The 24,589-nt window shown below is 43.0% G+C and overlaps 1 protein-coding gene across 6 annotated transcripts in view; it reads right to left on the bottom strand.

Moving 5' to 3' along the window:
* The window catches only part of LOC140395129 (ran-binding protein 3-like), a 126,927-nt gene that overhangs the window by 30,837 nt on the left and 71,501 nt on the right, over positions 1–24,589 (bottom strand). For all 6 annotated transcript variants that reach the window (XM_072482587.1, XM_072482591.1, XM_072482592.1 and 3 more), the window contains one exon: positions 20,167–20,300. In XM_072482587.1, the coding sequence (XP_072338688.1) occupies positions 20,167–20,300 (134 nt within the window). The remainder of the gene's footprint in view (positions 1–20,166; positions 20,301–24,589) is intronic.

Raw genomic sequence — 24,589 nt, 5'->3', positions numbered from 1 at the left:
GGGGGCAGAGTTGAATATGGTAGCCATCACAAAGGAGAAAGTGCTAGAGAAACGAAGAGGTTTAAAAATTGATAAATCCCCGGGCCCAGATGGGCTACATCCTAGAGTTCTAAAGGAGATAGCTGAAGAAATAGTGGCGGCGTTAGTTATGATCTTTCAAAAGTCACTGGAGTCAGGGAAAGTCCCAGAGGATTGGAAAATCGCTGTTGTAACCCCCCTGTTCAAGAAGGGAACAAGGAAAAAGATGGAAAATTATAGGCCAATTAGCCTAACCTCGGTTGTTGGCAAGATTCTAGTATCCATTGTTAAGGTTGAGATTTCTAAATTCTTGGAAGTGCAGGGTCGGGTTAGGACAAGTCAGCATGGATTTAGTAAGGGGAGGTCGTGCCTGACAAACCTGTTAGAGTTCTTTGAAGAGATAACAAATAGGTTAGACCAAGGAGAGCCAATGGATGTTATCTATCTTGACTTCCAAAAGGCCTTTGATAAGGTGCCTCACAGGAGATTGCTGAGTAAAATAAGGGCCCATGGTATTCGAGCCAAGGTACTAACATGGATTGACGATTGGCTGTCAGGCAGAAGGCAGAGAGTTGGGATAAAAGGTTCTTTTTCGGATGGCAACCGGTGACGAGTGGTGTCCCGCAGGGTTCAGTGTTGGGGCCACAGCTGTTCTCTTTATATATTAACGATCTAGATGACGGGACTGGGGGCATTCTGGCTAAGTTTGCCGATGATACAAAGATAGGTGGAGGGGCAGGTAGTATGGAGGAGGTGGGGAGGCTGCAGAAAGATTTAGGCAGTTTAGGAGAGTGGTCCAAGAAATGGCTGATGAAATTCAACGTGGGCAAGTGCGAGGTCTTGCACTTTGGAAAAAAGAATAGAGGCATGGACTATTTTCTAAACGGTGACAAAATTCATAATGCTGAAGTGCAAAGGGAGTCCTAGTCCAGGATTCTCTAAAGGTAAACTTGCAGGTTGAGTCCGTAATTAAGAAAGCAAATGCAATGTTGTCATTCATCTCAAGAGGCTTGGAATATAAAAGCAGGGATGTACCTCTGAAGCTTTATAAAGCATTAGTTAGGCCCCATTTAGAATACTGTGAGCAATTTTGGGCCCCACACCTCAGGAAGGACATACTGGCGCTGGAGCGGGTCCAGCGGAGATTCACACGGATGATCCCAGGAATGGTAGGCCTAACATACGATGAACGTCTGAGGATCCTGGGATTATATTCATTGGAGTTTAGGAGGTTGAGGGGAGATCTAATAGAAACTTACAAGATAATGAATGGCTTAGATAGGGTGGATGTAGGGAAGTTGTTTCCATTAGCAGGGGAGACTAGGACCCGGGGGCACAGCCTTAGAATAAAAGGGAGTCACTTTAGAACAGAGATGAGGAGAAATTTCTTCAGCCAGAGAGTGATGGGTCTGTGGAATTCATTGCCACAGAGGGCGGTGGAGGCCGGGACGTTGAGTGTCTTTAAGACAGAAGTTGATAAATTCTTGATTTCTCGAGGAATTAAGGGCTATGGAGAGAGAGCGGGTAAATGGAGTTGAAATCAGCCATGATTGAATGGTGGAGTGGGCTCGATGGGCCGAATGGCCTTACTTCCGCTCCTATGTCTTATGGTCTTATTACATGTCCCTCCCATAATCAAATTCTTTTTTTACACAGGAATAATACTGGAGGGCAAGGATGAGTCCATAAGACATAGGAGCAGAATTAGGCAACTCGGCCCATCGCGTCTGCTCCGCCATTCAATCATGGCTGATATTTTTCTCATCCCCATTCTCCTGCCTTCTCCCCATAACCCCTGATCCCGTTATTAATCAAGAACCTATCTATCTGTGTTAAAGACACTCAGTGATTTGGCCTCCACAGCCTTCTGTGGCAAAGTGTTCCACAGATTCACCACCCTCTGGCTGAAGAAATTCCTCCTCATCTGTTTTAAAGGATTGTCTCTTTAGTCTGAGATGGTGTCCTCTGGTTCTAGTTTTTCCCACAAGTGGAAACATCCTCTCCACGTCCACTCTATCCAGACCTCGCAGTATCCTGTAAATTTCAATAAGATCCCCCCTCATCCTTCTAAACGCCAACGGGTACACACCCAGAGTCCTCAACCGTTCCTCAGACGACAAGCTGTTCATTCCAGGAATCATTCTTGTGAACCTCCTCTGGACCCTTTCCAAGGCCAGCACATCCTTCCTTAGATACGGGGCCAAAACTGTTCACAATACTCCAAATGGGGTCTGACCAGAACCTTATACAGCCTCAGAAGTACATCCCTGGCCTTCTCACCCGACTCCTTTTTTCCATAAGAAACCAAAGTTCCCTGCCCTGTCACCTCTAAAAGACACGCTGAATTTCCTAAAGAAACTATCTTACCACAGCCTCCTCATTCACTCTAGCTTTTGTTTTAATCTCCCTGCCCTCTCTCAACTAAGTTAATTCATGAGTTGGACCTCGTCCTCTCAAAACCTTCTCTACTCCACTCCTGATCACTTAATTATCGTTCTTCATTCTGTGCTCAACAATGTCACTGAAGGCTTTATTTGTTAAAGTGCTCTCCTCGGCCTCTTCAAAACTGCTTTCATTGCCCCTTCCTTATAAAAACACCCATGCATGATCCAGTTGCCTTTCCAAGCTCATCCTAAATCTCCCTTTCATTTCTTGGTCTTTCAGTGTGCCGTCACCTCCCAGTTCTGAGCCATGTTCTCCTGCAACTCAATTCTTTCAAATTGAGTTGCACTTTGCTAAATCAGAGTCTGACACGGTCAAAAACATACAGTATCATCTGTAACAGAGACTGTGGTACATCATTCCCTCCTTTTTCCTTTGACTTCAAAGAAAGAAAAAAGCAAACTTGCATTTATTTCGGGTCATTCACATCCTGAGGATGTTGTGAAGTACTTCAGAGGTGAATGTGCCAGCTACCTCCACCATAGTTCTGCACTGTGGGACTGTTGTTTCATTCTTAGTGTATCATTTCAGTCAATGCAATTCAAGAGCAGGCTTTGTTTTCCTGTGCAAGACCACCTCCAAGATTTACAGATCAATACTGACTTACTCTGCCCCATTTCCTCTCCTAATTGCTGTTATCAATTATGTAATCCATAGACAATGGACAGAGGGGGTTAGTATGTATACTAATGAAACTCAGCTCTAGGTTCCATAGTTTCTTTCAATGCCATGGCCACCAGTATATTAGACAAACCAGAATTTGCTGATAGAATGAAAAGCAAAACCAATGTTTTTGGCTACCATATGACATCAAAAGCTTGCATTTATATAGCGCTACTCATGTAGAAAGAAGTCTCCAATACACTTTACAGGGTTTTAAAAAGGACCTTAAAGTGGTGGTGGTATCAAGAGAAGATGGAATGCACAAAGAGCAGACAATGGAGAATTCTGGGTGGAGGGGAGAGTGGTTGGAGGAGGTTACAGGCAGAAGGATTAAAACACAAGGATGAAAATTTTAAATTTGAACCATTTGTGAACCAATTCAGGTCAGTGAGGACAGAGGTGATGGGGGCTGGGATTTGGTAAAGGATAGGATACCGCAGGAGAGTTTTGGTTCAGATATAGTTTATGGGAAGATGGAACGTCCAGCCAGGTAGCACTGAAAGCGTCAAGACTGGAGGTGACAAAAACACAAATGAACCCCCCCAGCAGCAGACTGGCAGAGTTGGCCAATGATGCATAGGTATAGTATGGGTAAGTGGATTTTAAAAATAGCTGGAAACTTACCTTATTATCCAATCAAATGTTGATATTGTGAATAATGTGATTCAGCCTGAAGCAGAGGCTGGGGAGGGTGATGTATTTAGTGACAACAGAACAGAGTTTGTAGTGGGAATGAAAATTATGGCTTTGGTCTTTTTTATATTTAGCTGAAGCAAATTGCTGATGTGAACAAAGCAGTTTGACATCACAAAGGTATGGACAAGTGATGCAGAGATAGCTTTTTAAAATTATTCGTTCATGGGACATGGGTGTTGCTGGCCAGGCCTGCATTTTAGTGTTGGGTGTTGTTACCATACATTTGGAAGTTCAGCCCATGCTTTCAAATGATGGTCCTAAGGCACAGCATGTAGGTAGAGGAAGATTGGGGGGGGGGGGGGGGGGGGGGGGTTCCACGTGAGCAGGAGTAGGCCATTTAGCCCCATGAGCCTGTTCTGCCATTCAATGGGATGCCTGATCTGCAGCCAAACTCCTAATACCCACCTTTGCTCATATCCCTTAATACATTTAGTTTACAAAAATCTATCGAATTGAGTTTTAAAATGAATGGATCCAGTATCAGCATCAATTATCATCTGCAGAAGAGAGTTCCAAGCTTCTACCACCTTTTGCATGTACGAGTTTTTTCTAATTTCAGTCCTAAAAGGTCTGGCTCTAATTATTAGACTATATTCCTAGACTCCTTAACTAGATAAATAGTTTCTCCCAATTCACCCTATCTGTTCCCTTAATATCTTGAAAACTTCAATAAAATCACTCCTTAAGCTTCTAGGTTCCAGTGAATATAACACTAGCTTGGTCAATTTCTCCTTTTACCTTAACCCTTGGAGTCCAAGTAGCATCTAGTAAATCTATGTTGCAATCCCTTGAAGGCCAATACATCCTGCTTCGGTTGTTCTATCCAGAACTTCCCACAGTGCTCAAACTGTGGCCTAACCATGGCTTTGTACAGTGGAAGCATGATTTCCATCTGTATTCTATTCCTCTAGATATAACGGTGAGAATTCTATTAGCCTTTTAAATTAATTTCTTTACACGTTCATGACATTTTCATGATTTAAGTACTTGAGCCCCAGGTTACTTTGCAACTTCCACTGTTTCTAGCTATTTGCTTTTTAGAAAGTACTATATTCTATCCTTTTTAGGTCCAAGGTGGATGACCTCACATTTGCCTACACTGGCATCTTCTTGTCCGTTTTACCCATTCACGGTCAATATCTTTTTGTAATTTTACACTTCCATGTACACTGCTGACAATGCTGCCTATTTTTTGTCACCAGCAAATTTGGATATGTGACTTCCTATCCCAGCATCTAGGTTGTTATTGAATACAGTGAGTCATTGAGGACCCAACACAGATCTTTGAGGTACCAGTCACATCTAGCCAATTAAGAGTGTCTGCCTATTATCTCAAATCTCTCCTTCTATTCAGCCAGTCTCCTAATAATTTGCCGTCAATTCTATAAACTTCAACTATAGTTACGAATCTCTCAAGTGGAACTTTATCAAATACCTTGTGGAAGTCCATTTAAATGACATCATTAGGTAATCCCATGTCCAGTACATTCGGTACCACTTCAAAAATAAAATCAATCAGGTTTATCTGGCATGACCAACTCTTTACAAATCCATGCTAGCTTTCTCTGTCAGCTGAAAATATTCAAGGTGTTCAGTTACCCCATCCTTAACTTTAGGTGGTGATAATTTCCCAACAGATTTCCTTTGTTTCATCTGTCACTTTCTTAAATATTGGAGTGAGATGTGCAATTTTCCAACCTAAAGGAAAGGTCCAGAATCAAGGATAGATGATCGAGGACATTCCAGAGGCAATAGTACGGGGGATAGGGAGAGAAGCTCTTGCTGGATATACTCTCGCTTGATTGAATCATTGAACCCAAGTGAGAGAAGTGCAACTGTGCTGGGTAGCAGCAGTGAGATGCTGAAGAAAGATGCTTTAATCAACTGTGTCAAAAGCTGCAGAGAAGTACAGAAGATGGTGAAAGACAATGGAACATGGTTATAATTACAACAAAACTGATCTCGTTGGTGATCTTGGTTATGGCCATTTAAATAATGTGGGAGGGGCAGAAACCCGATTGAAGAGAATCAAAACAAGAGTTGCGGAAGAGTGGGTACAGATTTGTGAGGTAACAACATTTTCATGATAATGGGGCAGAATTCTGCAATGACAGCAGCTTTGAAAGAGGGGGGGGGGGGGGTCCCTATTTACAATGTTTGCAAGCACAAAGGCCAGGAAGGGAAATTCGGTGCTCAGCAGTTTATTGGGAATAGGGTCACAGAAGAAAAAAGTAGGTCTCGTGTGTGAGATGAGTTAGGAAAGGGCATGAAAGGGTAAAAAACTAGGGGCACAGGTTCAAAAACATGCAGGTATTTCTTGACAGTACACTCTCCAATCAGACAACAGACACAACAACATTTGAATCAGACAAAGCAGCTGTAATTGCCAACCTCTTTCAATATTTCCTTCAGCAATTCTCCCTGGCCAGGTTAATAGTTATTCAATCGGTAGTCATGCAAGTATGCGAGGGGTACAGCATAAGCACTGCATACCACCTTCAGCCAAACGGGCTAGTCGAGAAATTTAACAGCAAATTAAAGTCAAGGCAGTAATTAAGTTGCATGATTGGAAATTAACTCTTGCTTGTGTGATGAATGTAGGAATCATAATAAATTATAGGTATTTGGTACAGTACAGGTTAAAAGCCTAGGTTAGTGTACGTACGATTGCTGCAGTAGTGCTTTTAAAGAATCCTGGTTTGAAAGGTTTTGGGAGCAGGAGGTGCAATTAAGGCATCGTAAAAGCTTGGACCAACGGAGTTTTGTTAAACTTAAGGGAGCTCCCTGTGGAGTTAATTAGATACATAAGCTTAATTAATGGGAGGAGTTAGGGCACCAGGCATTTTGCAGAGAAGCAGTTTAGGTTTAGTTCTGGAGATGGAAGTCAAACTAGGAAGACAATTTCTAAAGGCTTCAGCTTCCAATAAAGGCAGGTTTCATTCTATGAAGCAGTTTTAATAAGGATGTGGGGAGTTCATGCCGAGTAAGAATAAAGAACTTTGGTTTTGTTAGTTACGTTATATACAATTCCCAGTAGATCCCTACTACGTCTCCCCAAGGTTGGTACCTTACTAGTCGCCCTTTTCTACATAGCTGAATGGAGTTCACCCGCCCCTTCACAGGGCAGTGGGAAGATAATCATTCATGCCCCATAAGGCCCATGCGAGATATGACATTCCTCCCCACAAAGTCCGAAGACACCCTTGACAGCCGAGGAGGAGGAGGAGCCAGTAGAGGACGTTGGACCCTCTTCGTCTCCGGTGAAACATCATGTCCCTGGAGCGCTGATCAATCAGGCGGCATATACTTCGAAGGGCCTCATAGCGGACGATCGACAGGAGGCGGCTGAATCAACAAATCTGCATCTGAGACCTCAGACGTCTGCGTCTCTATGTCTGAATTCGAAGATACATCGGGCATGTCGGCGTCGACAGACTGAAGGCATCACAGCAGGCTGGTTTGGCAATGGAGTTGGAGGATCCTGGACAGGACTCTTCTCAGGAACCTCACAAAGGACCAACCTCCGTGAGCAAATATGATCCATAAGCTGTCGCATCAGTCGCCCGCGAGCCACAACTAGGTAAGAGACTGGTCCCATTTGACGGACGACAATCCCAGGGAGCCAGCGAGCACCGTTGGTGGTTACGAACGAACATTACATCGTCAGGTGTGAAGCATCGGGGAGGCTGACGTCGAACCGGGCAACACCCTTGCAACTGCTGGTTACGGCGCACCTTCTCCCTGATGTTTGGGAGAACAAACTAAGTAGGGTATGAGCCGATGACCCATGAGCATCTCAGTGGGGGTCACCCCAGTTGCTGTGTATGGAGTGGTCCTATACGAGAACATGTGCCAGCTTGGTGTCTATCGAGGCTGAAATCTGCTTCTTTAGCTCCCGCTTAACCGTTTGCATGGCCTACTCTGACGAATCTCGTTGACCTTCATGAAACCCGCAAATTCTGCACTCACGAAAGAGGCCCGTTACGAGCACCTCCGGGATTCCATGGGTCAAAAAATAAATGTGGAACAGCTTGACGGTCGCCTGAGAGGTGATCGTCGCCATTTTGTGGACCTCTAGACCCTTGGCATGGGCATCCACCAGGACGAGAAACATCAAACAAAGGAATGGATCGGCGGAATCGGTGTGTATTTGATCCCAAGGGCGCCCGGCCACTCCCAAGGGTGTAGGTCGGCCGCCGCGGGGAGATTCTGGTGCTCTTGACAGGTGGCGCACTGTTGAGCCAACATCTCTATATCCGTGTCCAAACCCAGCCAGTGGACATAACTTCTCGCCAACATCTTCATTTTGGACACTCCTGGGTGCCCATTGTGAAGGTCCTTTAATACGGTTTCCTGGCCCTTCGCCGGAACAACAACACTTGTACTCCAAAGGAGGCTACCATCTTCTACGGTTAGCTCCGAGATTTTGAGGAGAAAGCCTTCAACTCACCGGGTAGCCGTTAATGCTGGCCACCATATGGCACCAGATGCCACACCTTGGAAAGGACAGTGTCGGTTCGTGGCCAGTCACCAATACATGATGTAGTGACGGACAAGGAGTCCACAAAATTATGGCAAATTCATTCTGAATTTGGCGACTGTCCTGGCCCTCTTTCATTTGCTCCTCAAGAAGCACCAGCCTTGGGAGTTCAGCAAAGTTCAGGAAGAGGTGTTCAAAAAAAAAAGTGAAACGGCGGTTGTCCTCTTCAGGGGTGTTGACGCTCAAACACTCCAAGCGACAAAGTCCGTTCTCGACTTTCTCCACTAAGATGTAGGGAACCAGGCGGGCACGGAAACATCGGGCTCGGCTTCCGGGTCTACCTGGATCTTGGCAATGACCTCTTTAATTGTACCCAGCCTTGCTGGAAAACCTCAGGGAACTTGCTCAGAACCTCACACAGACTGCCAGATTCTACTTCGAAGATATGTTGCCGTTCCAACTGCAGCTGGTGTAACCAATCGCGGCCCAACAGGCTAGGGCTACTTACTTGCAGGACAATAAGGGGAAGGCGAACCGATGGCACCCATAAACTTCCGGATTAAGTGTCGCCCCCACAGTATTCAGTCGCTCCCCAGTATAAGTGACCAAACGGGCCGCCATGTCAGCCAAAGTCAAAGTGTGCATACTCCATCTAATATGATAAAAGGTGCTCTGCGCCACCACAGAAATGACTGCTCCTGTATCCAATTCCATTTGGAGCATATGGCCATTTACCTGTATCAGAACGCGAATAAGGACCACGGTGTGCTGCCAAACAGTTTAACTGCATCTCAGCCTCATCAGGGTCAACCAGATGCAAGGTCCAGCCCTGGGGCTGATGTCTACCTCGACCGGGGCACCTGGAGTGCTGGCAATGATCCTCCTGCTGCCTGTGGTTACACCTAGACTGGCGTCCACAGGTCGCACATGGGCCGGAATCACCTGCAGCCGAGACCGGGGGCGTCCCACGTCTCAACGGCCGACTTTTCGCCCAGAGGCTAGAGTCGCTGTGGAGGTCAGTCTAGGCCGTGGGGATACCACATGAGGTGTGGCCCCCAAAACGTTCACCTCCCTCCCTTGTATTTCTTGGGCGACATGTTCCAAGCTCCCTCGGGCCAAAAAAGATCAGTGCTGCCATATTAAAACGATACCTTTGAATGATCACTGATGGGGTTGGGTAAAAATGTTGTGTCACAAGTTGGTCGAATGAGTGCGTATCTAGCACTGCCAGACAGGCAAGATTCCTGATCATTCCGAACGTGTGCACCAAGCAGATCATCAACAATATGACCACCTGATGCTCGTTCTCTGTGATGTTATTGGTTGGTCCGGAAGAAGTAACACATCCTTTCTGCATAATGGTTCCAATCTTCAACACCGGCGTCAAATGCACCCAATCGCCCAGAGGCATGGCAAAATAATTGGTTCCAACCTGGGTTCAGAAAATCATGGACGTGTCTCAGTTGAGTAGGTTGTAGCGTCAACAGTAAACCCAGTTTACTCTTTGTCGCCAGTTTAATAAAGACACGGAGAGCCCACACCGATTAGGAATAAACAACTTTGGTTTATTTAGTTATGTTATATTCAACTCCCGGCAGATCCCTATTGGGTCTCTCCACGGTCGGTGTCTCATTGGCCGACCTTTTATACATAGCTGAATGGAGTTCCCCCACCCCTCAGTGGGGGAGCTCATACTCCGCGAGAACCATGGGGAAGATAATCATTCCCACCCCTAAGTCCCTTGTAGGATATGACAGCAGTGTCAAAAGATCTCTCTTTCTCAAAGCAGCGTATCTAAAGAACATAGACCAATTCTCTACCCCAGCGTTCTGTGGATGTTCCGTCATTGAGTACACTCAAGAGAAAAACAATGGATGTTTGTGTACTCAGGGAATTAAGGGATTATGGGGAGAGTGCAGGATAAAGGAGTTGAGGCCAGTGATCAGGTATGATTTTCTTGAACAGCAGAGCAAGTTTGATAAAACTGAATGTCCTACTCCTGCTTCTATTTCTTATATTCTCTCTGAAAAACAAGTGACATGTTCCAATTCATTTCCATACCATCGCTTATCAGAACCATAGAATCCCAACAGTGTAGAAGGAGGCCATTCAGCCCATTAAGTCTGCACCAACCCTCTGAAACATCAGCCTACCTAGGACCACTCCCCTGCCATAAGCCCACCTAACCAGCAGTCCTTTCGAAACGAAGAGGCAATTTGGAATGGCCAATCCATTTAACCTGCACATGTTTGGACTGTGGAAGTAAACCAGTGCCCCCAGAGAAAACCAACGCAGAACCGGGGAGAAAGTGCAAATTCCACACTGTCACCCAAGGCCGGAATTGGACCTGAATCTCTGGCGCTGTAATGCCACCGTGTATTCGTGAGTGCTAACTGTATTTGAAAGTGGATTGAGAGCTCCAATGGTTTTGTTGTTTGAGTGGGAATAAAGATAGCAATTAATGGTTATTGTGTCACTGTATTGAACTGCATTGTGGCAATCCAAGACAGAGGATTATTGAAAGCAGGGGTTTAAGTCCTGGAGGCGGATCATTGGAGGGGGGGAAACTCAGAGTACCTGGGAGTATTGTATTATAGTTACTCTTTCCTTGTTTAAGACATGTTTTACTCTTTTGTTAAAAGTCAATTGGCAGTCCTATGACTCTGTTCATCCATGTCTCTAAACGAAAATGAAGTTAGGATCGATCAAGCCAGGTTCCAGCCTGAGATCATAGAATTTACATGGAATTTAGTGCAGGAGGCCATTCGGCCCATCAAGTCTGCACCGGCTCTTTTAAAGAGCACCCTACCCAAGCCCACACCTCCCTCCTATCTCCATAACTCAGTAACCCCACCCAACACTAAGGGCAATTTTGGACACTAAGGGCAATTTAGCATGGCCCATCCACCTAACCTGCACATCTTTGGACTGTGGGAGGAAACCGGAGTACCCGGAGGAAACCCACACACACACGGGGAGAACGTGCAGACTCCGCACAGACAGTGAACCAAGCCGGGAATCGAACCTGGGACCCTGGAGCTGTGAAGCAATTGTGATAACCACAATGCTACCGTGAGATCTAACTTGCCCAGTAGTGATATCAACTGGGGTCGTAACAACGGTCTTTGTTTTGGGGCTGAGAGTTGAGGCAGTGAGAAGGGTGCTGGAAGCCTCCTGCTCCTCCTGGCCGACAAGCAGGGCTATGAAGACACTGGTTTCCTCCCTGAAGTTGCCATCATCGCTTTCCTTTGGTTATCCATCCACCCACAGTTACGCCCATGAAACAGATTAACTTGGGTACTACCAGGCTCATTAAAATGTTCAAATTGCCATCTTACCTCCTGGGAGCAACCCACCCCATTTCCTGTCTCCATTAAACGTGAAAATAGCTGGGTTGGAGGAGGTTATGGTTGAAATTAAGATTTTATCCTGTGACCCAACTGAAAATCATCAATTTTTGGCTGCGAAAAACCAGTCCCAAGTTGTTTTATCTCAAATTTGTTCTTCTTAAATGCTAACAATAGCAGAGGGTTTGTATCAATTTATTAAGGTTGTCACAGATTATATTCAACCCCTATGGAATACATATCCTGTACATTAATTCAGAGGATGGCTTTTTCTGTTGAGCACAAGAATATTTGGCAAAAGCTGAAGTTGTCTGCCAGTATTAACAGCACAAGACAGAAAAAAGTCACAAGGGTATGACTGAGATATTGTACCGAGTCATCAAGTGAGAAAAAGCCAAAATCATAAGCGGGCGAAAAAGACGCTTGCCTACAGGCAATGCTATTAATGAACTACAAATCCATTAATAGCAACCTGTTAATGGGCTTCATCCAGAAATAGCCCTGATTATAGCAAGGAGTTCACAGTCATACTAATGTTTCAAGCAGGATTACTGAACCGATTGAAAAACTGAGAGGGACATCACATTGCATCCAGTTACTGTCACAGAAATGTCGTACTCGAGTGATTAAAACTGATGGTGTCAGTATTGAATGGACATTGCAAAAATCCCAAATGTTCCTGGCCTATTCTGACTGCACTGCACAGTTTTCCCACAGGTTTGCAATATGAAACTATTTGATTTATTACTCTAATCTAGCATCCTATTTGTTTAATTTATTGCCAACATATGTTACTAGGACATGACAAGAGGATGAATTTACATCTAATCTCGCAAACTGCAGCGTGGCAAATTCTACCTTAAAAATCATAGAATTCAGTGCAGAAGGATGGCACCCGGCCCTTGGAAAGAGCACCCTACTTAAGCCCACGCCTCCACTCTATCCCCATAACCCCACCTAATCTTTTGGACACCAAGGGGCAATTTAGCATGGCTAATCTACCTAACCTGCACATCTTTGGACAGTGGGAGGAAACCAGACCATCCGGAACAAACCCACGCAGACGGGGGTAGGAAGTGTAAACTCCACACAGTCACCCAAGACCGGAATTGAATCCAGGACCCTGGAGCTGTGAGGCAGTAGTGCTAACCACCTGCCACCGTACCGCCCTGTGAAGTAGATTAAATTCTATTTTTACTTCAGACACAAAAGATTTCTGTATAATTCATATTCTGCCAAATATCCATTCTCTCAATGTTTGAAAATATTTTGGGGTTTTTGAGAATCTATTTTTTATTTTCATTTTCAATCCATTTGAGGATTATTCCCATGTCTTTCCTACACACGGTATGTATTTTCCCGAGACAGTATTTTTGAAGATTTTCTATTTAGGGCCAATCCCCGTATTCTTCATGATATGCCCCAGTCAATGTTACTGAACACAGGTCACATAACTTGAAGTTCGCCTGCCTAAAGTTTTATACCGGGTTTCATTATGTTATTGTGCTGTTGTGTGGTTTTGACCAAAGACCTTTTAAAAAGTGTGCCCATTCAAAAATTGAAACCAAAATACACTTCAGTTCCACGACACAGTTGATGCTCTGCTACAACTGTAGGTGCCAGCTAAAACATAAATAATCAATTTTTTTTCTTCTAATTAACGTAATAGATCATCCATTCTTTCTGTGGCTGAAAGTGCACTTGCCGTCAAAATGTATGTTAAATTAAGACGGGAAATTATGTTTGCTATGGGACCAGTTAAATTGCTTCAAGAGAAACACTATTAACCATTGCCGAATATGTCTAGATGTTATTCACTGAATTTCGTATTATTTATTATTAGGCATATCTACTTATGAAGGATAACTAGTTGGATATCCAACTTCAAAAGCCATTAATTTAAGAGCAGATGAAGGACTGCGCTTGAAACACGAAAAAAAAATGTCTTCATAGATGCTGCCCGACTTGCTGTGCATTTGCAACATTTTCCATTTCAGGTTTGCAGCAACTGCTGCACCTCGCTTTGAGTTTACTAAGAACAGAAACTCACGACAGCTCGGAGGTTAACTTGGAAATTTACAGATGGAACTCAATGGAAGGCGGCATGGTGGCATAGTGGTTAGGACTGCGGCCTCACAGCACAAGGGACCTGGGTTCAATTCCAGCCTTAGGTGACTGCATGTGTGGAATTTACACTTTCTCCCAGGGTCTGCGTGGGTTTCCTCCGAGTGCTCAGGTTTCCTCCAAAAACATGCCGGTTAGGTGGGTTGGCCATGCTAAAATTGCCCCTTGGCGTCCAAGGATGCACAGGTTGGGTGGGGTTACAGGAATTTAGCAGGTGAGAGGCCTGTGTAGGATGCTCTTTTGGAAGATCGGGGAGACTCGATCGGCCAATTGGCCTCCTTCTGCACTGCAGGGATTCTATGGAGTGGAGTTGTAATCTATGCTTCATGTAGCACATACGTAACCATTCAATTCCAAATTACAGAAGGCATATATTAGAGGAGAGGAGAAGGGAATTGTTGTGGTATAAATATTAAAAGGTGCTGATTGAACAGAGGAGACCATAATTGTTCTTCAGGAGAAGTCATTGGAACTTGTAAATTAATCCAGTTATGGTATTTGCTCAACAGTTTTCTGTTTAGTATTGTGCCCTCAATATCTTCTGAATTCTGTTATATTTCATTTCCTTCAGTTAACTTTATATGCATATTTTAGTCACTTCAGCCATTTAAAATCTCAAGTCTATTGCATAGATCACTCCAATTAGGATAATTGTTAAGTCTCCAGGCCGTACATCTCCAAAAGAACAGGGAACAAAAGATACAATTCTGGACAATAGCGCACCTATAAGAACTACTAACAATTCAATAAAATTTAAATTGTAATGAGATGCAATACGAAATGAACTATACAGACCAGGAAGGCTTCGCTTTCAATCTTTGGTGCTGAATTTGCCAAACACAGCTTAGAAAATGAAGAAAGTGGTACAATGTCTGATGTCATCGAGCCATTACAGCACAGAAAGGCCATTCGTCTCATTGAGTTCATGCTGGAACAATCCAATCAGTCTCTTTCCATTGCTCTATTCCTCAGCCCTGCATGTTTTGTGTTGCGCAAGTGCCTATACAGTTTCCGTTTGAAATTATTCATCACCTCTGCTTCATGGGCAGTGAGTTCCAGGTAATTTCCACTCAACTTAAAAAGTTCCTCCTCTTGCCAAAAACCTTAAATCTGCATCCCCTAATCATTGTCGCATTTGATAATGGGGACAGTAGTTTTTCTTTGGTTACCTTATTTAAACTTGTTATAATCTTGTAAATCTTTATCAAATCACCCTTTCAATCCTCTTTGCTCCCCCGTAAAGACTTAATTACCTGCAAATGCTTGCATTCAAAGCATTGTCTTGCATCTTTGACTTTGTCTATGTATATATATATATATATGTTTCTGGAACATACCTCTTCATTCACCTGAGGAAGGAGCAGTGCACCGAAAGCTAGTGATTTGAAACAAACCCGTTGGACTTTAACCTGGTGTTGTAAGACTTCTTACTGTGCTCTTTGCTCCCAGAAGAGGAATCACTGTTTCTACAACCTAACCTTCTCGTTAAAATTCCTTCTCCTTGTAATCATTCAAGTAAATCTCCTTCGCACCTTCTCAAGGATCCTCACATCCTTCTTAAACTGTGATGACCAGGTCTGGAATCTGGAATCAATGTTCTAATTGTGGCCTAACCAGAACTTTAGGCAGGGTTCAGCATAACTTCCCTGCTTTTGTACTCAATATCTCTTGTGTATTAACTCTAGATCCTTTATGCTTTGCTGACTACTGTCTCAATATGACCTGCCATCTCCAAAAAGCTATGCATGAATCCCCGGCTCCCACTGTTCCTGTAGACTTCTTAGAGCTGTTCTTTCATCAATATTGCCTCATTCTATTCCTTCTATCAAAGTGCATTGACTCACTTCTCTGTCTTAAATTCCATCTGCTACATGTCTGTCCATTCTGCCAGCCTATCTTTGTCTTGTTGAAGGTGATTGGCATCATCCCCACTGCCAGCCTTATGTCCCCAAGTTTAGAATCATCAGCAAATTGTGAAATTCTATGTTGCATTCTAATATCGAAGTCACCCTTGGGGAACTTCACTGTCAGGCAACCTCAAGCCAATTTTTTTATCTGGGCTGAAAATTACCCTCCTAGTGCTTGAGTTTCAATTTTATTAACCAATCATTTCTATAGTAATTTATCGATGTATTTCTTAAAATTCATGTAGCCAACACACATTGCTTTCCCTTCTACAATCTTTTGTTACTGCTTCAAAAAATTCAGTTAGATTAGTTAAGCATGATCCGTCTTTTCCAGATCCGTGCTGTCTCTCCTTAATTAATTTCCAAGTGCCTGTTAATTTTCTTTCCCTGATTATTGCTTCTAAAACCTTACCAATATTAATGTTAAACTGACCAGCCTGCAGTTACTTGGAATATCTTTACACCTTTTTTCCAATAAGGGGGCCATTCTCCAATCCTCTGACACCTCCACCGTATCCAAGGAAGATTGGAAGATTATGGCAAGCCCTTCTGCGATCATCACTTCCGCTTCCTTTAGCAATCTGGGATGTAAGCTATCTAGACCAGGCGACTTAACATAGAAACTAGGAGGAGTAGGCCATTCAGTCCCTGGAGCCTGCTCCGCAATTTAATATGATCTCAACACCAAAAAACACCAAAATGATGGAAGAGGAAATCAACAGCGCCATCAAGCGGCACTCGTTCAGCAATAGCCTACTCACATAATGGCTCAGTTTGGGTTCCGCCAGGGTCAATCAGCTCCTGACCGCATTACAGCCATGGTCCAAATATTAACAAAATAAATGAACCCCAGAGTTGAGAGTGACTGCTCTTGACACCAAGGCAGCATTTGACCAGGTATGGCATCAAGTAGCCCTAGCAAAACAGAGACAACTAGAAACGGGGGAGAGAGAGCGAGAGAGAACCCTCTGAGTCACACAGAGCACAAAGGAAGATGGTTGAGGCGGTTGGAGGTCAATCATCTCAGCTCCAGGATTTCACTGCAGGAGTTCCTCAGGGTAGTGTCTTAGGTCTAATCATTTTCAACTGCTTCATCAATAGCCTTCCTCCCATAAGGTCAGAAGTGGGGATGTTTGCTGATGACTGCACAATGTTCAGCACCATTCTTGACTCATGTCGAGATGCAGCAAGGACTGGACAATATCCAGTCTTGGGCTAATAAGTGGCAATCAGCATTCACACCACACAGGTATGAGGCATCCCTCATTGAATCCCCCACTATCAACATCCTCGGGGTTATCACTGACCAGAAACTGAACTGGACTAGCCATATAAATGCTGAGGCTTGCCAAAGGCTAAGAATCCTATGCGAGTAACTCACCTCCTAATTCCCCGAAGCCTGTCCATCATCTACAAGGCACAAGTCAGGAGTGTGATGGAATACTCTCCATTTGCCTGGATGAGTGCAGCTGGAAAAACTCAAGAAGGTTGACAGCATCCAGGACAAAACAGCCCGCTCGATTGCTACCTCTTTCACAACATTCAATTCCTCCACTACTGATGAACAGTGGCAGCCGGGTGTAATATCCACAAGGGGCACTGCAGGAGCTCACCAAAGTTCCTTAGGCAGCACCTTCCAAATCCATGGCCACTGCCATTTAAAAGGACAAGGGCAGCAAATGCCTGGGAACACCACCAGCTGGAGGTTCTCCACTCACGATGCTGACTTGGAAATATATCGCCATTCCTTCACTGTCGCGGAGTCAAAATCCTGGAATTCTCCACCTAAAAACACTGTGGGCGTACATACACCTCGGGGACTGCAGTGGTTCAAGAAGGTATCTCACCCCCACCTCCTCAAGTGCAACTGCAGATGGGCAATAAATACTGGCCTAGCCAGCAATGTCTACATCTGTAAATGATTTTTTTTAAATGACAGATAACTGGAAGATCCCAGAATGGAACCCTGGCTCAAAGGACCATAACTTTAATTTTTTATATAAAATGTGGGGGAACAGAGTCACAGGACCACTAATTAGTTTTACCAAGAAAAAACCCATTTGTTAAACATGAAAATATTGGGTTATGATACAATACTCCTTTACTCTCCCCTTGCACACAGGTTTTAGGATTAACATGGATTACAAAGTACATCTTAATCTACAATGGTCTCATTAACACAAAGTCCCTTTGAAACACACAAGACGACCATGGACAAACACGTTCTCCATTCTGAACCACAAGTGAATGTCTGAAGATCTCCTCAGAATCCCCCAGATGATTGTCACGCGAGTTTCCAAACTCCACTCCAAAAAAGCACTTCAAAATCTTCACTCATAATTAGCTGTTTGCATTCTGAAATACAGACCAGATTTTCGAAATGGCACTTTTAAACTAAGCTTCCGCTCCACTTTTAACACTGAATCCAGTCCAGAATTTTACATCAACCTCTTGAGGATTGTCTTGACTGCTGTGCTAACTGTTTATAATTGCTTTAACTCTCGATTCCCAGACTGCATGAAAATGGCATCAGACCTTTTATCTTTGAAGGCTGCTGTTTCACTTTAAATCTGGTTATTGCAATTGTCTCTTTAATGCCCCTAGTATTTCCTGTGTGGATACTCTGGCAATGATGTAACCAGTAATAATTGGTGCACTGCTCGCAGTCTGTTGGACTTGCATCAAGGGCTCTTAGTGCATTCTGAGTCTTCGAGCTTAAATCTGTCTTGTAAATTATGAAAGCTTCAATTTTAATTCACTTGGCTTCAATTAGAAGTACCATCACAAGTTAGGGGCAAGCATGAAGGGATCAAAAAGGCTTCACGTCCATCAGCAAGGAAAATGGCTCCACTGAAAACAAAGGCTAGGCTGGTAATCACTGACTGCAATGAACAGTTGGAGAGATGGGTGGAACACTGCCTTGAGTTGTACTTCAGTGAGAACAGTGCCACCTAGGAAGCTCTAAACATCAGAGAGCCTGCTTGTCATGGCAGAGCTGGATATCAAACCATCAGTGGAGAAAGTTAGCAAGCTATTGACTTGCTTGTCATGGGCATAGCTCCCACATGAACTCAAATATGGGAAACCATATCTGCACAAAATTATCTGTCTGTTGGAGTGAGGAAGCAGTGCCCTAGGATATATGAGATGCAAAAATGATGACCTTTTACAAATGACGTTACCCTCAAACCAGTCAGCATTTTTCCACTTGTATAATTTCCCATCTGTTGAGAGTGCTGTATTGTAAATGGTGTCTTATACGTGTTAATTAACCAGGTGCAAATCTCTGTTGGTCCTGTGCACATTGTCCTGGCATTCCAGCTTGATTCTTTTTTTTTGTTTTATTTGCTTGCCTGGGTTATTGGAATCTGTCCACTTGTTGAGCAGAGCTCCAAGCACCCACTGAAACAGATGCATGATGGTGGGCAGCACCTTACTAGTCAGGGGCTTCCCAACTTTGGTGGCCGACCAGAGGGGTATAATAGATCTTCCCACCATTGAAGACAGCCTGCAGCACCTGTTCACTATGTCAACCGAGTTGGGCTTATTCTTTTGTAACTGCTGCATTAATGTGTTGCAGTGAAACTGCAATGTCCTTTCCAGGACACAACCCTGGACAAAATTTATAGAGACCCCGAGTTGCCTAAATATCAGGATCTCCCTCTCAACCTCCCTGGTTGAGTCCAAAAGAACCACATTTGGCTTGGTTGAAAGAGTTGACGGAAAGATTACATATTTAGTCTAAGTCATTCGTGACAAATACACACCATTTCATTGGCAAGTCCTCAGCTGAGTCTCTTCATGAAGGCACACGGAAATTGGGTCCCTCATGATACCAACTAAAGCTTCAGAGGAACTCAGAATAGGTTTGTCCCCGAGGCGTGCAGTGTGCAGGCCCGCCGGCATGTGGACAGGCCCTGACACTCATGAACCAAACTCCCAACTATGGGCTAATAGCTCCACTGCCTTGTGGATACCGCAGGATAGGAGAAGGCTAAGGGATTAAACCCTGACAAAAAATCTGGATAGTGTCCAAAGCATTATATTGATGCATCAATAGAATACAAATTCCAACGCTCTTGGCAGTAATGGCTGTGTATATAACTGAAGCATATAGGTTTAACTCGCATCCACTTTTCTATCTCACCTCCGTTAACGAGGTAATGAGAACTACCAAAGTCCTTCCTAGATTTTTGTTGCATACTCTTGCCTGTCAATGTAGTGACACCTGCAGGATTGTAAGAAGGATTTGGTGGCAAATCCACATGACCAGACAGATGCAAATTTAATATGGTCAATATTAAAGAACAACTAACATGAAACCTTAACTTAGCCAGTTTTACTAGAGAGGTAGAAGGTTAGTCAGCAAATAAACAAAAATTATGGTCATCGTGATGTAGGTCACATTTATATTGATGTTAGACCTTTACTGATATTTATATGTTTCACAAAACAAGAAGTTCCAATCGCTTCCAGCCGTATCACATACCGTATGACTAACTGTGCCTGTAGAACTGTTGATAGATGGAGTCTCTTCGTCTGATGTGCTGTTCAAGGTTACAGAAGAGGTTGTGATACCTTCCTCAGTTTGTCTGCTCACACCATTGGTGCCACTGCTGGCAACTGGAACATATATAAATAATATTGCAATTAGATTCAATTGAGCTGCTCTCGTACAGTTTTGGATAACTTGAAAAAAGACAGTTATCAGGAGAGGATATAGCTGGAAGACAAGGCTATACAGGTAAGCAGCATGTTTAGCACTACATTTCCAAGTGACCCATCCATTTCAAAAGGCAGAATGTTGCCACAGAACAGAAACCATCGAAACAAGCTGGGAAGCAAATTCCTCAGATTGTATTTAGTAAACAAACTGTATCTTCTATAATACAAGAGATTGGATTGTATTGCAAATACTTGTAGAAATGCTCAATTAAAGGAGATATTTCCTGTTTAAGTACTTTAAAGAAAAGTTGGTATCGCGGTTAAAGCAGAAAATTTTCAGTTTGAATTTAGTATGGTCTTATTCTTATTTCTAATTCTTTCAATTTCCTTGAGGTTGCTACAACTGCAAGAACAGCCATTACCCTAGACAACCCACAGCAGGACAATAGCCATATAAACCAACAATAGGGATGGGAGGGTAAAGTGGGTTCTGCCTCCTACTTAACAAAATAGAATCTCACACAACATCTTTCAACGCTGTCGAACCACTTCTTTTTACTTTGATTTTGTCTCTGTAATTTATAAAGCACACGTTAAAAGCAATACCAAGTTATGCTGAAAACCTGGCATGGGCAACTGACAGGAGTCACCATCTCACAGGTGATTATCTGATATTACATGCTCCTATTCCAAGTGTCGTGCTAGCAAGAACAGCTTTGTTGAATTTACCCAGTATTTCTTCTGTGACTCCCACTTTTGAGAGTGTCCTGGATACTCAGTACCAAGGAAATTTAGTGAGCAGTTCGGGAGCTTGCCATTCTGCAGCCTTTCTGTACTCCCAGCTGCAGGATTATAGTTGAAGGGCGGAACTGTCAAGGAGGAAATATAGGGAAAGTCAAAACATTTACAATTTGTGTAGGTGATATTTCTCACCTATCCAAGCAAGCCAAATTGTAATCCAAGAACTATCCTCCAGACAAAGTAAACCTTTACCTAGCTGTGTATTTTAAAAGCCAACAAATAATGACTTCCTTATTAAAGCTCAAGGGTTCAGATGTTTATAGTGACAAATCTACATTGCAGTTTGAGAAGTGCTTCAATCGCAAAAATAATAGGTCAAGTTGGTGACATGGCAGAATCACTAAATTTTAGTCCATAGCATCACCAGTAGATAGACCATTAAAAATATTAATCTGAAAACAAAATTCAGATGGCAATTTCCAAAAGGGATTTATTTTTTTATGAACTTCAGTCATTAATATTTATAATTGGATATTATCCAAGCACACAGCCAGATGACAAGGAATAATTGGTAGTTTTGGCCACCATATCTGAAGGCGCATGTACTGGAAAGTTTTCAGAGAAGAATGGCCAGAAAGATTCCTGGCCTTATGGGACTAAACACACAACTAAACATTTTTGTTGTTCACTGGTGAAAAGATTGAGGAATATATAACACAGGTCTTCAAAATAATTAAAAGCATAAACAATATTGAAGTAAACATCCTCCACGTGGAAACTTGGATATTGAGACAGAATTGGAAAACAAATGCCCATGTCTCAAGCAAAGTTAGATATTAGGAAAAAGAAAATTTCTGTCTTGAGGAGGATAGTGAACATGTAGAACAAATTCCTACTGGAAACAAATAATTTTGGGTGGGTGGAGGGGCTTGGATGGCGAAACTCACACCCTTAAAAAAAAGAGTTGGACCTGTAGAGAAGGGTTAAAGAGTATTGTTGAAATATTATTCTTTATGCAGTGGATTGAGAGAACGTAACATGGAATATTTTGCCAGATGGAAATGCTCAGGTGGTCTGGCAGAATGTGGAGAGAGGGAAAACAGCTGCTTTAGGTCTGTGGTTTCCATGACAACTGCTGAAAGATGATAGGCCTGAAACATTAGCTCTATTTCTGACTCGACTGCCAGGTCTGAATATCGGCAGGATTTTCTGTTTTTATTTTAAATTTACCTCATCGCTGGTTATCTTACTTTTGACTTTACCAGAAAGAATAGTTGAGGTAGAGATCAAGGAAAATGTGGATAAGTAATTGAAACAGCAGAATATTGGGGCTTTGGGATTTTAAAATGTATTTTTCTAATGATGACCAGCACAGGCAAAATGGTCTAAATTGCCTCATTTGCAGGCACGACACTTCAAAAGCTTCAAAGGATGTTGAGACATCAAGGTTATGACAAGTGTTATATAAATGCTAGTTCTTCTTTCTCGCTCTGGAAACATCCATGATTGTCTACCAGTGAATAAATCACAATACAGGAATTCAGACTCAACACAATCATGATCCTGCCCCTCCCTTCATAGAACTTAGAATCACTGCAGTGCAGAAGGAGGCCAGCTAGCCCATTGTGTCAGCCATAGAGGATCCCACCTAGGCCCATTCCCCTGCCCTATACCCATAACCCCATGTAGCCTTTTGGACTCGAAGAGGCAATTTAGCATAGCTAATCCTAAGCATACCTAACCTGCACATCTTTGGACTGTAGGAGGAAACCGGAGCACCCGGAGGAAACACATGCAGACACGGGAAGAATGTGCAAACTCCACATAGTCACCCGAGGCCAGAATTTAATCCAGGTCGCTGGCGTTGTGAGGCAGCGGTGCTAACAAATGTGCCACCATGCCGCCCTTTTTCTAACTGGTGTGTGTCTTTGAAGTAAAGCTCAAAATCTTGGTTATTTAAGGAGCTAATTATGCATATTTGTTAATGAGCCATTTCTGTAAATTCTTCTTGAACAGCTATGCTCCCCATTCCACAACTGCTCACAAACAAATAGCTCAGTCATACAAAAATGCAAAAAGCTAAAGCATACAGCATACATTTAGTTTAATCTGTACTAGCGTGAGCTGCCACAACAGAATACTGCAAAACAATCCATGCACTTATATACCTGACACTGTAAAAACTTGAGACTCCACCGATTGAAAAAAGTAGAGCAGACAAATCCAGCAAGACTAATTCGAGCATTTATTGGTTTTGATTCAGATTGATGAGTTTGCCAGAACTGCAAACATGGCTAAATGTTTTGCATTTTTGTATTCTGTACAGAAGATCTGTATTTTTCTCAAAAAATGAGAAATCAACTTTGTAAAACTATCTCACTCAAGCATGATCCACCTCCCTCGTATCATTTGTAGTCAAGAAACTGACACATACATATTTATATATAGACAACGGCATACAGCTTTCGAAAGATGTTAGATACCTGCAGAGGGAAATTATAACTGAATTAGTTTTTCAGATGAACACTGTACAGGAATCCAGGGCCTACTCTTGAATGGGCACGAACCATAAGTGGATGGTTGGTCACATTGTGCTTTCACTACACCAGGATACACTTCTTACTGCATAGGATACATGCACAGAAACAGGCCAATTGGCCTTTTCAGCTTCATGTCCATCAATGATAAGAACTGCATGAACAACATTCTAAATGACATTCTGATTTGAAACAAACCTGTTGGACTTTAACCTGGTGTCATAAGACTTTTTACTGTGCTCACCCCAGTCCAACACCGGCATCTCCACAACATTCTAAAAAGCATGGCTGAACACCTCCAATTAACTGAAAGTTTAGAGGCTATGTTGTTTACAACAGAAATGAACCTCAGCTGCAATTCACTATTAATACGCACAGCCAGTAGACCAATATAATTCTCTTGCATATTAAACATGGCACACTGAGTATTTTTTCATATATGCAACACCAAGGTACATAATTTTTAGTCCAAGCACAACATTCCTATACAACACTCAACATGCATTATACAGAATCCTAATCCAAGTAGCATATTCATGTTGTACACAAGTCCCATTTTTCACCAATGCACACATATATTCACCAACATTGCAAGAAAATGAGTCTATTAAGATTCAGATTCAATTCTGCAGGTGTAAATAATTGCACATCATTCTACCCAATGGAGAATTAGAGATGGCAACAAGAAAGAAAAAACAAATGTATAAGAGCTATCCATACAAAAGATTAGCAAAATGCTAAACCAATGAAAGCCTTGCTATAAACCATAACATTAGTTCATAACAATCAGTACTGATCCATGCAACGTATGTCCATTATCTCTAGATCAACTGACGGTCATGTGAGGATTCTTTTTAAAACTCTCTGGATTCCTATAATGTGCAACTCGTACTTGAACTTGTTCACAATCACTGCGCGGGATTAGTAGCAACGCTTTGCTATCAACAGAAACGGTGAGAGACTGAGTGT

This window comes from Scyliorhinus torazame, chromosome 18 (genome assembly GCF_047496885.1).
Source record: "Scyliorhinus torazame isolate Kashiwa2021f chromosome 18, sScyTor2.1, whole genome shotgun sequence".
NCBI lineage: Eukaryota > Metazoa > Chordata > Chondrichthyes > Carcharhiniformes > Scyliorhinidae > Scyliorhinus > Scyliorhinus torazame.
This window is presented reverse-complemented; position numbering and strand designations above follow the sequence as displayed.